This window comes from Chiloscyllium plagiosum, unplaced genomic scaffold (genome assembly GCF_037043375.1).
Source record: "Chiloscyllium plagiosum isolate Xiang-an unplaced genomic scaffold, Cpla_swu_hap1 HiC_scaffold_18, whole genome shotgun sequence".
Taxonomy (NCBI): domain Eukaryota; kingdom Metazoa; phylum Chordata; class Chondrichthyes; order Orectolobiformes; family Hemiscylliidae; genus Chiloscyllium; species Chiloscyllium plagiosum.
The window spans coordinates 32,742,987-32,757,542 of NW_028270156.1; the positions used below are offsets into that span (position 1 = coordinate 32,742,987).

The window sequence follows — 14,556 nt, forward strand, 5'->3', positions numbered from 1 at the left end:
CTCCTTTTACTTTTTAGGATTTCTATGCCTGCAATTTTTGTTTGGCCTTTTCAACAGAAATGAATTTTTGTTTCACCACGTTACCCTATTTTCAGGTTTTTTTTATCTGCTTTACCAAAATGTATACCATTTACCAGGTTCCTGTTTCTCTACTGAGCAGCTCAGTGCAAACCAATGAACAGCAACTTCCAATTACAATATTCATACTTTTGCCCTCACTTGAGGAACTTTGTTTTCGCATAGTCAGTTCTGAAGGAGTTGACACATGAAACAACACTCACTGCTTGTGTTCCTACCTGGGAAATGAGCTGCTTGAACTCGGTCACTGTTTGATTAAGGTAAGCACGGATGCTGATGGGTGGAACCAGAGACCCTGTTTTTAGGTCAACTACATGCACTTTCACCATCACTTCTAAAGAAAACAAATGGATCAATAGGAGATGGACAAAACAACAATAATACTTTTTTTTCTGACACTGATCAAACTGTCTTGTGGCCTGGGTACTAAGTCATGGTCCTGACTTGATTTATTCTGCAGCATTTATCAGGTGACTTGGGTGCACTACAGACTCAAGGATGCGATCCAGACCAAAAGGCCGGTCTTGGGCACAGGCTAGTGCTGTGCTCCTGGGACAGAGAGACAATGCTTAGGTAGCTCTGCACTGTTGAAGCAGCAGTACCAGGATAGAATTGTATTGATGACAGCACTAAGCTGGCAGTAGGTGCCACGCCTGGACAGCGCTACACTGGCAGGTGTCGCACCTGGACAGCGCTGCATTAACAGAGGGTGTAGTCCTAGAAGAATAGTGCTCAGAGAACACATCGTTGCGAGAGGGGTATTGATTGGACAGGGCTGCACTGACAGAGGAGCAGCATCAGGGGATCCTTGTGCTGTCACGCTGACAGAACCAAGGGAGTATTGGCCGTTAGGGAAGCATTAGTGACATAGAGTTGGATTGCTATAGTAACAGCATTGAAGTGCTGCAATGTCTGAGGGTAGTACTTAAGGGATGCTGTTGTTAGTATACAGTCAGACAAATTTGATGATAGTACCATAAAACTGAATCTTAACTCCAAATCACATTATTGATAATGTAATTAATAAATACATCTTTTTTTCTAATTAAAATTACCTTTCTTTCCTGCCGCTCATAAAAGAAACCTACCCCCTGATTTGTATGGTTGAAATGCTTGATTAGGTTGTCTTGTTTCCAGGAGTAAGTCAAACATATATGATGACTTAACTCCACCCAGAAGCAGCCCCACTGGGGTATCCTCTTCTCCCTCGTAAGAACGCTCCAAGTAATCGTGAAACTCGTCATATTTGACCAACCGGCAGCAGTCAAGTGGAACTGCATCTTCTAAATCCATGAGCTTCGAACAGGGAACACACAAACAAAAGCTGTCACTAACTATTCATGCATAATAAATACCAATGTTAAAATAGTTATCTGAAAGAGGAAGGATTACAAGAGGAAGGAAATCAAGACAAGCCTTAAAAAGCTACCCTCGCATGGTGGATATAGCCCCACATCTTTCTTTTTGTTAAAAATCTGTAAGCTTTAACTTTTTCATTCTTAAGAACCTGTACCAAGTCCCTTGAAAATTATTTACTGGAATCAACTGCCAGCATCTTTTTCGCTCAAACATTCTAGATTCTGACACCCAAGAAGAGTAAGTAATTGGTCCTCATCGCCCCTCCCAGTCACCTCTAATGATTGATCTATATATCAGATGAAATATTTTTCCCCTTTTTAATCTTATCCAGCTAATGGTATCTAGTCATCTGGAAATACTCCTTCAAATCCACATACCTTGTATGCTATCTCTACAGCTTCTTGCAATGTTTTGTCCTTATGTACCTCCAGTTTGTTTTCCATCATTACCTGCCGCACAGGATGCATGCAGAACAGCTTGATCTATGAAAGAAAGATAGTTTTGAAGGTATCCACTTGGAAATTGTATAATTTGTGAAATAGCCAAAATTCTAAGGTCATTCTAATGCGTTATCAAGAAACAACTGATGTCACTGGATACTGCAAAGGCTGAGCCTTGACAACATTCTAACATTTGTGAAGACTTGTGCTCCAAACCAAGCTATTCTATACAGCTACAATACTAACAACAACCCAACCATGTGGAAAATTGTTCTGTTCGCAAAAAGGTAAAATCCAATAGTGTCACTTACCATCCTCTAATACTATTCTTGATCAGTGAAATGATGGAAGAGACTGTCCAAAGTGCTATTGAGTAGCACTTGCAAAGGTATAACCTAGGCACTGATGCACAGTTTGGATTCTGCCAGAGATACTCAGCTCCTCCCCTCCCCTCGGTACAAACATGCACAAATGACCTGAACTCCAGATGTAAGGAGCCATCAACTGCCCTTGCAATCAAGGCATGACTGATTACAGCATCAAGGACTTCTAGGAAAACTGAAGTTAGTAGGAATCAGAGTGAAAGCTTTGTTCTAAGATCTATCCAACACAAAAGGTAGATGATTGTGGCTGTGAGAAGTCAGCCATCTCAGCTCAAAGACTTCTTTGCAGGTGTTCCTCAGCATTCCTTGGCCTAACCAACTTCAGATGCTTCATCAATGATCTTCTCTTCATCAGAAAGTCATATATCTAGGACTTGCTGCAGATGGACAACATCCAGGCTTATGTTACTAATTGGCAGGTAATAATCACCCACCACACAAGTGTCAGGCAATGACCATTTCCAATAAGAGATTATAATTAGCCATAAACTTTCAATGGCATTACTACCATTGAATCCTCCACTTTCAACATTCTGGGGATTACTGCTGCCCAAAAACTAAACTGGACAAGCCATGCAAATACTTAGCTATAAGACTAAGTTAGAAGTTTGGAACTCCAATTTTCCTTTCCATCTCTCCAGTGTCTGTCCATCTTACAAGGCACCAGTCAGAAGTATGATGGAATACTTTCCAAGTCCTGAATTAGTACAACTCCAACAACAAAAAGTAGTTGTACACTATCCAGAACAAACACTTAGCTAGTACCCCAAACACATTTAATATTCACGCCCTTCACCATCAATATACAGTGGCAACAGTAATTCCTCTACATTGTGTCTTGCACCAAAACGTTCTTTGACAGCAACTTCCAAATCTGACGACAAGAGGACATGGGCAGACAGTGCATGGGAACACCACCTGCAAGTTCTCCTCCAAGTCACGCATCATCTGATTTGGAACTGCAAGACTGTTCTTTCAGTATAACAATGTCAAAATTTGAGAACTCCTTTCCTAACATCACTGTGGGTGGAGGTACACCCCAAAGGACTGCAGTGGTTAAAGTTGACAGCTCAACGTTACTTCTCCAGGGTAATTAGGGATGGACAATAAATGCTGCCCTAGCCAGTAATGACAATATCCTTTGAATGAACAAAGAAAAAGATAATGTTTGATAACATTATCAATGTTATCTTTTGTCACTTTGCTGCTGATTGCTAATAAATTGTTGAGATAGTAACTGGCCAGGTTGGATATCTACTTTTTCTAGACAGTATATACTGACTAATTTTCGATTTTGTTGAGTAAATGCCAAGGTTGCAATTATACCTGAATAATTTACTACGAGTGCGGCTCCTTCTGGAGGATGAAACTTCAGTATTGATAGGTAAAGTGGCCATTTCATCCCAGATTGTAGCATTATTCCCTCATCAGAGATGAGTCGTGGCTCAAATTCAACAGTTAAAAGCCTCAAGCACAAGTGAGGTTGAGGAGGACAATCCTTCATTGTAACCTCAGGCAGTGTGGGAAATTAACCCACATAGTTGGTGTTACACTGCATCACAAACCAGCTGTCCAGCCAACTGGACTATTACAAGATGTTGCTGCAGATTCTAAGCTTTGCCATCTACTGCCTTCACGATTTCTTGACTTTATGTAAGTGAGTAGAGCTGACCTCCCTGAAAAAAAATTCAACGTCCCCACCAATTCATGGCAAGCTCTTACCCAAAACTGCTCAAAACAGAGCTATCTGAAGGTGCCAATTATTTTCAGCATCTCTGATAAACAGGGGAAGCAATGTGTAAAAATGTGAGCATCCCACCCACCCATCTGTCAAATCCCACCTGCCCCAACTGTGACAGAGTGTGCAATCCCAACATTGGACTATTTTGTTCAATTCAGGACCCACAACTTCAGAGTGTAAGTAAGTCATCCTTGATCCCAAGTGACTGTCTGAGAAAAAAGACGGAGCATTTTTCTGGGGACTTGTGGAGAAAGCACGGACAGACCATCGCTGTTGACTGCTTGCACTCTTTCTTTAGTACAGTGGGGTTCAGTTGCCCCATCATAGAGAATGTGTTTATGGTGCCACCTCCTCAGCTCAATTGTCCATCATCACTCATGACTGCATTTTACAGCACTGCTGAGTTTAGATCTAAAGTGTTGGTGGAGGGCTGACTTGTAGCAATTCATTATTTCAGAATCAGATGCTAATACAGAGAAATAGTCATGGAGAGACATGTTTTTCATGCTTGTGCTGACATCGGTGAGCAGGCACCTGCAATCCCACCCATCACTACAAACCTCCACAGCACTCTTTCAATTCTGGTCACTTGCGTGTTCCCAATATTAATTGCTCCATCATTGGCCACCATTCTAGCAAGATGGCGGCAGAGTAAGACATTGCAGCCGGGGTTCCTCTGCACTGCCCATTCTTTTCCTTTTCTCACCCTTTCTACTTCTTTTATTTCCAACTAATGACTTGGACTTACATGGAGAAGAATGGAGGAGCTGGCAAGCTCTGAAGCAGAGGCTGGTGGGCAGTGGTCCTGGAGCGGGACAGTGGTCCTAGACAAAGGCCAGTGCAGGGAGTAAGCCACAGAGAAAACTTACCTTGGAGCAGCTAAGAGCTGGTGTGGAGCAGACTGGAGGCTTGGAGCGTAACAGGGATGGCTGTTGAACTAGGTCTGGCGCAGGCAGTCAGACCACATGTGGAAGCCCCTACATTGAGCTACTGCAATGTAATTTGTTTATTGGACTGTAATGTCTACCCTTTTAACTATGTCTTATTTTTTATGCTACAAATTACTGTAAGGTAATGAAACTACCTTTTTATTCCTTTTTTGTATCTAAGCTTTGTACCTAGGTACTTGTACCCAAGATGGCACCATAACAGACAACATTATAAAACTTTTCACTGTACTCCTGTACTTGAGTATACATGACAATGAAGGATACTCTGATTCTAATGTGTTCATCTCCCAAGGCTCAACATAAACCTAGCTGCTGCCTTTAAGATACCTCTTAAAGCCCCTGTCCACTTGACCAAGCCTAATGACTACCTATTGTATTATCACACTATGACACAGTGTTTAGTTTGATCAAGCTCCAGTCCAGTGCATTCTGCTGCATTTCTATACTAAAAAGTGGTTTCTAAATTTGTATAGCTGTTGTTGTACTTTGATGACATGATGACTCAAATCACAACCTCTCAAATTAACAAGTGCATCTATTTTTAAAAAAAGCAAGACATATAATAACTAAAGAGCAAATCAGTCATTTAGAACATGAAACTATAAAATGTGAGTGCGTCATCACAAGGACCAATGGAGACTTATATTTGAACTGGACTTTGCACTATACCTTGCAAGTGTTGCGTTCAATTTCCCGCTGCCTTTTCTCTTGTTCTTCTGTTTCTTTCTCCTTCTGGACTAGATGTTTGATATGCTCAGGAAATTCATGGACCTCCAAGAACTCTATCAATGAACAAAAATTAGCCACTATACTTTAAAAGAAAAACAGAAAGCTAAATATTTTATGGCACTATTCTTAGTTCATGGTTTACATTATGGATCATTACTGCATAAAGAATTTAAATCAAGTTAATGATTGCTCACTCAAAACAGTGCAGTGTGGAAGAATGTGAAGATATTGGGACCTAAGGGGAGTAGCCAGAGGGATGAAGCACAAATCCCAAGTGATGACAATGGACCCTGGCATGACCATAAAAAAGAAAACCTTGCATTTATATTATGCTTTTCATGATCTTGAGAAACCACAAAGTGCTTTATAGTCGACAAAATATTTCTGAAGCGTAGTCAGTCATGTAGAAAAGAGGGCAGACAATTTGCATAGACCAAGCTTCTTGTTGAGTAAAATTTTCGTCGTTTCGCTGAATATATCATTATCTAGATATGTCTCAATTTTTGACTTTGTTCACGTGATGTACTGTAGGAAATTTTACTTTGTTAAAACGGGCTATACCAATGCACATTATTGACATTATACACAAATTAGACTCTCTATAATTTAATCCTAGAACAAGTGCTTCCCAAACATTTTCCATCTATGACCCCATTTCAAAACCTAAGATAACTGTTAAAGAGTGGGATTAGAGCTGCCCTGTCCAAATGTTCTTCTCTCTCCTTGGCCTCTATCCCTGCCAATTGTTTACTCCTTAACTCCCACTCCATCTTCTGCATACAAACCGACATTTTCCTAGCTACCATCAGTTGTGGTGGTGTCACACGACCCAAAAGGTTAACTGACATCTTTTCACAGGTGCTGCCAAACTGGCTGAGCTTTTCCAGCAACTTCTATTGAGAGGCTGGGTAGTCTTTTCTGACTCTGTCCTTTCCAAAATTTAAATCTCAGTGATAATTTATAACTAAATCAAGTCACAGCGGTGCTTGCAATCAATTCAAGTATCCTTCCTAACAGTGATTCTACACGAATTATATAACAAAGCACCAATGGAGTTCATTTTTGTACCTTTCATCTCTATTCTTATCTGCACAAGCTTTGTAGTTGGAATTTAAAAAGGCAGAAGTGAAAATCAATTTTTATATTACAAAGTTCAAAGCCTCACAACAAGGATTTCAAGCACCAGGTTTGGCTTCTATTTATATCAATAGTTCGCACATTTACACATGTGGCACATTAAAAAGGAAGACTTTCATTTGTACAGTTCTTTTCCAGACTATAGAACAACCTAAAATACTTTAATGAAGTCACTGCAGTATCGTAAAGTAATAATATCACAGTCAATTTATAAACAGCAAGCCCCCATCCAAAAAAGGCAGAGATTACGAATAGATAATTTGATTAGTGATGTTAGTTGAGGAATAAATTTGGTCAGGTTATCAAAATAATTTCTGTGCTCGAGAAAATAATGACATTAAACTGTTAATGTCTACTTGACAAGCCTTGAAAATGGGACAGCACAGCACAGGAACAGACCCTTCTGTCCACCATGTCTGTACTGACCATGATGCCATTCTTAACTAATCCCGTCTGCCTGTATATTTTTCATATTCCTCTATTCCCTGCCAGTTCATGTGTCCGTCTAAATGCGTCGTAAACATTGCTATCATTTCTGCTTCTACTACCTCCCCTGGCTGCATGTTCTAGGCACCTAACACCTTTCATGTTTAAAAAAAAACTTTCCTTGCACATCTTCTTTAAACATTTTCCCTCTTACCTTAAACTCATGTCCCCTGGTATTTGACATTGCCACCCTGGTAAAAAGACTCCAAGCCTCTCAAATTTGCCGTCTTTTACCAGGTGACCCCTCAATCTCTGATGCTCTAGTGAAAACAATCCATGTTTGTCTAACTTATCACTATAGGTAAATCTCCAAACTAGGCAATATACTGGTAAACTTCTTCTGCACCCTCTCCAAAGCCTCCACATCCTTCCTACAGTGTAAAGCCTCCACATCCTTCCTACAGTGTGGTGACCAAAACTGCACGCAATATTCCAAATATGGCCAACTCAAGTTTTATTCAACTGCAGCGTGACTTGTCAACTTTTATACACAACGTCCCAACCAATTAAGGCAAGTACTTTCCTCTTGCATTTTAGCTCCCAAAATGCGTCACCTCACACTTGCCCAGATTAAACTCCATCTGTCAGTTCTTTGCCCAACTTTCCAACTGATTTATATCCTTTGACAACCTTCCTAAATGTCCACAATTCCACCAATTTTCCTGTCATCTGCAAACTTATAATTCAGACCACTTACATTTCATCTAAGTCATTGATACATATTACAAACAACAGATCCCAGCACTGATTCTGTGGAACACCACTGGTCACAGACCTCTAGTCAGAAAACTTCCACAACTACCCTCAGTCTTCTGTGACCAAGCCAATTTTGTATCCAGCTTACAAAAATCACCATGGATCCTAACTGACAATCTTCTGGATCAACCCACCAGAAAGGTCCTTGTCAAATGCTTTAATAAAGTCCATTCAAATACCATCCACTGCCAAACCCTCAATCATCTTCATCACTTCCTCAGAAAATTTAATCAAACGTGTAGGATAAGACTGCCCTCACACAAAGCCATGCTGACTATCCCTAATGAGTTCAAATGCAAGTAAATTTGATCTTTTCCAATAATTTCCCAGCTGCTGAAGTCTCACTAACCTACAATTTTCTGCATTATTCCTTCTTAGAGGAACAATATTAGCTATTTGCCAGACTCCTGAGGCCTCACCTGTAGTTAAAGAGGATGCAAAGATCTCTGTCAAAGCCCCAGCAATCTCCTCCCTTGCCTCGTTCCATATCCTGGGATAAATCCCATCAGTACATATCTCCCCTAATGTTTTTAAACATTCAACATCTCCTCCTCCTTAAATACTGACATACCTTAGAACATCAACATATCCATACTTAATCTTACCATTGTCCATGTTCTTCTCCTTGGTGAATACTGATGGCAAAGTACTCACTAAGAACCTCACCTACTACTTCTGGCTCCATGTATAAATTCCCTCCTTTGTCCTTGGGTGGACCTACTCTTTCCCTAGCTACCCTCTTGTTCCAAATATACATATAAAATACTTTGGGATTCTCTTTAATCCTACTTGTCAAGAATATTTCAGAACCCATTTTTGCCCACGTGATTCCTTGTTTAAGTAGTTTTCTGCTCCCTTTATAATTCTCAAGGGCATTTTCTAATTTCAGTTGTCTAACCTTACAATATGCTTCCTTTTTTTAGGCCAAACTTTAATATCTCTTGTCATCCAGAGGTCCCAAATCTTGTCACCCTTACCTTTCATCCTCACAGGAGCATGCTGGTCCTGAACTTTGATCAACTGGACTTTAAAAGATTCCCAGATGTCAGATGTAGATTTATCCTCATACCCAATCTAATTTCTCCAGTTCCTGCCTAATAGTGTTGCAATTAGTTTTCCTCCAATTTATCACTTTCACCCAAGGACCAGTCTTATCCTTATCAATAACTATCTTAAAACTTATGGAATTATGATTACTGTTCACAAAATGGTCCCCCACAGAACTTCAATAATCTGGCCAAGCTCATTGTTTAATTCAAGGTCTAGTGTAGCCCTTTCCCTGGTTGGACTACCAAAATATCGTTTCAAGAAAACCTTATGGATGCACCTAAGAAATTCCACCCGATCCAAACACCTTGTAGTAAGCACGTTCCAGTCAATATTGGGCAAGTTAAAATCACCCACTACAACATCTCACCCGAAAGAGACCGATTTATGAATATTTCCTGTATTTCTCAATGCTAGAGAGTTAAAATGTCTCACAATGTAAGTGGGCAAAAGTGAGGACTGCGAATGCTGGAAATCAGAGTCTGGAAACGTACAGCAGGTCAGACAGCATCCCACGAGCAGGAAAATTGATGTTTCTGGCAAAAGCCCTTCATCAGAAATGAAGATAGGGAGTCTCTGGGGTGGAGAGATAAATGGGAGAGGGGTGAGGCTGGGGAGAAGGTAGCAAAGAGTACAATAGGTGAATGGGGGTGGGGATGAAGGTGATAGGTCAGAGAGGAGGGTGGAGCGGATAGGTGGGAAGGAAGATTGGCAGGTTGGACAGGTTATGGGGATGGTGCTGAGCTGGAAGGTTGGAACGGAGGTAAGGTGGGGGGCAGAGGGAATGAAGAAACTGGTGAAGTCCACACTGATGCCCTGGGGTTGAAGTGTGCCAAGGCAGAAGAGGAGATGTGCTTCCTCCAGACGTTGGGTGGTGAGGGAGTGGCGGTAGAGGCGGCCCAGGACCTGCATGCCCTCAGCAGATTGGGAGGGGGGAGGTGAAATGTTGGGCCACAGGTCAGTGGGGTTGATTGATGCAGATGTCCTGGAGATGTTTTGCACCCCAACAACCTACCCTCCCCTGCCACCGCAGGAATTGCAAAACCTGCACCTGCACCCACATCTCCCCCACCCCATGTCCATCCAAGGCCTCAAAGGAGTCTTCCACATCCATCAAAGTTTCACCTGCACATCCACCAATGTCATTTATTGTATCCGTTGCTCCCAATGCGGTCTCCTCTAAATTGGGGAGACTGGACGCTTTCTCGCAGAGCACTTTAGGGAACATCTCCAGGACACCTGCACCAAATCAACCCCACTGCCCCGTGGCCCAACATTTCAACTCCCCCTCCCACTCTGCCAAGGACATGCAGATCCTGGGCCTCCTTCACCATCGCAGCCTCACCACCCGACGCCTGGAGGCAGAGCACCTCATCTTCTGCCTCAGAACACTTCAACCGCAGGGCATCAATGTGGACTTCACCAGTATCGTCATTCACCCTCTCCCCACCTCACCCCAGTTCCAACCTTCCAGCTCAACATCATCCTCATGACTTGTTTTACCTGCCAATCTTCATTCCCACCTATCCACTCCACCCTCCTCTCTTAACTTCCACCTTCATCCCCACCTCCATCCACCTATTGTACACTTGGCTACCTTTTCCCCAGCCCCACATCCCCCTCCCATTTATCTCTCCACCCTGGAGGCTTCCTGCCTTCAACCCTGAAGGGCTTTTGCCTGAAACATCGATTTTCCTGCTCCTTGGATGCTGCATGGGATGAAAGTGCCATAGGATCATGCCTGATCAAGAAAGCACAAAATGTTGCTAACAAACTGCAGATAAACAGCATAACTTTCGCACAAGTCAAAATAAAGATCTGTCAAATTATAAAGGAATATTTGTCTTCTTGCAAAGCAAAATGCAACACTGATGTATTGATAAAACTTGGAACCATACTCAATATAAAAGTACTCACTTGCATTTCTTGTAGATTCTTTTTGTCTGTAAATTAACATGTATGCGTTGGTGGAGCTGGCAAGGGGAAAAATATCAGTTGTTAACAACATAAATTCAAAATCTCAGTTTTACCCTTACCTATGAATTTGCCATTTTGGTCACCATTCAAATTTCCAGTTCCAAATTAATATATGCACCGCAAGACATTTATGATGTCAAACAATCTAGACATATACACTGTCATGGCAGAATTAACTTTCAATCACAGCATAAAATGATAAATTAAAACAAAATCAAAAAGATATGAAGATGCTGCAAAATGGAAACAAACAAATTACTGGAGAAACTCAGCAAATCTGGCAGCATCTGTTGGAAGAAAGCAAAGTTAACATTGAGTCCAGTGACTCATCAGAACAGATAAATTAAAACAATAGGTTCACAGAAATAAAGCTATGCAGTGCTAAATGACTTGCACCGTAATGTGCCTTTTTAATGGATCACCATATATACAGAACTCTGCTCTGTTTATATTAGCTGTAATTAAATGTTTAGTTCTCAGATCTAATAGGATGCAAAATTATGCAATGTTTTGATCTAATGTCAGGAGGAACATTTTCAGACTTTACTCGAAGATGCAAGACAGTCAATTGAATGGAAGCAAAAATGAATTTTTTAAAAACAGAATCCTGATTCAAAACAACAGAAGTGGAATTCATAATTACTTCATAAAGCAACTTAAAAAACACACAACACCAGGTTATAGTTTGAACAGGTTTATTTAGAAGCACTAGCTTTCAGAGCGCTGCTCCTTCATCAGGTGGTTGTGGAGTATAAGATCATAAGACACAGAATTTACAGCTATAGGCTACACACCAGTCTAACCCCGGCATCTCCAATTTATAAAGAAAAGGAAATAAGTATTTGAAAAGGAAATATTTAAAAGGATATAGGGAATGCTGGATGACTAAAGAAATTGAGGGTTTGGTTAAGAAAAAGAAGGAAGCATATGTCAGGTACAGACAGGACAGAACGAGTGAATCCTTGGAAGAGTATAAAGAAAGTAGGAGTATACTTAAGACGGAAATCAGGAGGGCAAAACGGGGACATGAGATAGCTTTGGCAAATAAAATTAAGGAGAATCCAAAGGGGTTTTACAAATATATTAAGGACAAAAGGGTAACTAGGGAGAGAATAGGGCCCCTCAAACATCAGCAAGGCGGCCTTTGTGTGGAGCCACAGAAAATGGGGGAGATACTAAATGAATATTTTGCATCAGTATTTACTGTGGAAAAGGATATCGAAGACACAGACTGTAGGGAAATAGATGGTGACATCTTGCAAAATGTCCAGATTACAGAGGAGGAAGTGCTGGATGTCTTGAAACGGTTAAAGGTGGATAAATCCCCAGGACCTGATCAGGTGCACCCTAGAACTCTGTGGGAAGCTAGAAAAGTGATTGCTGGGCCTCTTGCTGATATACTTTTTTTTTTAGATTACTTTAGATTACTTTACAGTGTGGAAACAGGCCCTTCGGCCCAACAAGTCCACACCGACCCGCCGAAGCGCAACCCACCCAGACCCATTCCCCTACATTTACCCCTGCACCTAACACTACGGGCAATTTAGCACGGCCAATTCACCTGACCTGCACATTTTTGGACTGTGGGAGGAAACCGGAGTACCCGGAGGAAACCCACGCAGACACGGGGAGAATGTGCAAACTCCAGACAGTCGCCTGAGGCGGGAATTGAACCCGGGTCTCTGGCGCTGTGAGGCAGCAGTGCTAACCACTGTGCCACCGTGCCGCCCAGGCCTTGTACCATCAATAGTCACAGGTGAGGTGCCAGAAGCTGGAGGTTGGCAAACGTGGTGCCACTGTTTGAGAAGGGTGGTAAGGACAAGCCAGGGGACTATAGACCAGTGAGCCTGACCTCGGTGGTGGGCAAGTTGTTGGAAGGACTCCTGAGGGACAGGATGTACATGTATTTGGAAAGGCAAGGACTGATTAGGGATAGTCAACATGGCTTTGTGCGTGGGAAATCTTGTCTCTCAAACTTGATTGGGTTTTTTGATGAAGTAACAAAGAAGATTGATGAGGGAAGAGCAGTAGATATGATCGATATGGACTTCAGTAAAGCGTTCAACAACATTCCCCATGGGAGACTGATTAGCAAGGTTAGATCTCATGGAATACAGGGAGAACTAGCCATTTGGATACAGAACTGGCTCAAAGGTAGAAGACAAAGGGTGGTGGTGGAGGGTTTCTTTTTCAGACTGGAGGCCTGTGACCAGTGGAGTGCCACAAGGATCAGTGCTTTGTCCTCTACTTTTTGTCATTTACATAAATGATTTGGATGCGAGCATAAGAGGTACAGTTAGTAAGTTTGCAGATGACACCAAAATTGGAGGTGTAGTGGACAGTGAAGAGGGTTACCTCAGATTACAACAGGATCTTGACCAGATGGGCCAAATGGGCTGAGAAGTGGCAGATGGAGTTTAATTCAGATAAATGTGAGGTGCTGCAAAGGTGGGAAAGCAAATCTTAGCAGGACTTATACACTTAATGGTAAGGTCCTAGGGAGTGTTGCTGAACAAAGAGACCTTGGAGTGCAGGTTCATAGCTCCGTGAAAGTGGAGTCGCAGGTAGATAAGATACTGAAGGCGGCTTTTGGTATGCTTTCCTTTATTGGTCAGAGTATTGAGTACAGGAGTTGGGAGGTCATGTTGTGGCTGTACAGGACATTGGTTAGGCCACTGTTGGAATACTGCGTGCAATTCTGGTCTCCTTCCTATCGGAAAGATGTTGTGAAACTTGAAAGGGTTCAGAAAAGATTTACAAGGATGTTGCCAGGGTTGGAGGATCTGAGCTACAGGGAGAGGCTGAACAGGCTGGGGCTGTTTTCCCTGAAGCGTCGGAGGCTGAGGGGTGACCTTATAGAGGTTTACAAAATCATGAGGGGCATGGATAGGATAAATAGGCAAAGTCTTTTCCCTGGGGGTGGGGAGTTCAGAACTAGAGAGCATAGGTTTAGCGTGAGAGGGGAAAGATATAAAAGAGACCTAAGGGGCAACGTTTTCACACAGAGGGTGGTACGTGTATGGAATGAGCTGCCAGAGGATGTGGTGGAGGCTGGTACAATTTTGCAACATTTAAGAGGCATTTGGATAGATATATGAATAGGAAGGGTTTGGAGGGATATGGGCCGGGTGCTGGCAGGTGGGACTAGATTGGGTTGGGATATCTGGTCGGCATGGATGGGTTGGACCGAAGGGTCTGTTTCCATGCTGTACATCTCTATGACTCTAAAGGACAGGATAATATAGGTAGCTCTTCTATAATGTGATGGTTGCGTTCTTGTGCAACCTTGCAGTATTGAAAAATCACACTTTAAAAACCAGAGTTAAGATGTTGGCGATGCAATCTCACTATAGCCAACGCTTCAGAAACAGCGTCTCCAATTTGTCAATCGTGTTCGAGCGAATTTGCGTTAACAAAATGTGCATTATAGCAGAATGACAAGTGCTTTCAAGTCAAACAATTGTTTTTCAAAC

General features: G+C 42.0%; 1 protein-coding gene across 4 annotated transcripts in view; it reads right to left on the reverse strand.

The window, feature by feature from the left end:
• The window catches only part of usp47 (ubiquitin specific peptidase 47), a 182,994-nt gene that overhangs the window by 35,359 nt on the left and 133,079 nt on the right, over positions 1 to 14,556 (reverse strand). For all 4 annotated transcript variants that reach the window (XM_043705674.2, XM_043705672.2, XM_043705673.2 and 1 more), the window contains 5 exons: positions 11,024 to 11,079; positions 5,621 to 5,733; positions 1,815 to 1,919; positions 1,167 to 1,374; positions 297 to 412 (listed from right to left, as the gene is read on the reverse strand). In XM_043705674.2, coding sequence (XP_043561609.1) covers positions 297 to 412; positions 1,167 to 1,374; positions 1,815 to 1,919; positions 5,621 to 5,733; positions 11,024 to 11,079 — 598 coding nt within the window. The remainder of the gene's footprint in view (positions 1 to 296; positions 413 to 1,166; positions 1,375 to 1,814; positions 1,920 to 5,620; positions 5,734 to 11,023; positions 11,080 to 14,556) is intronic.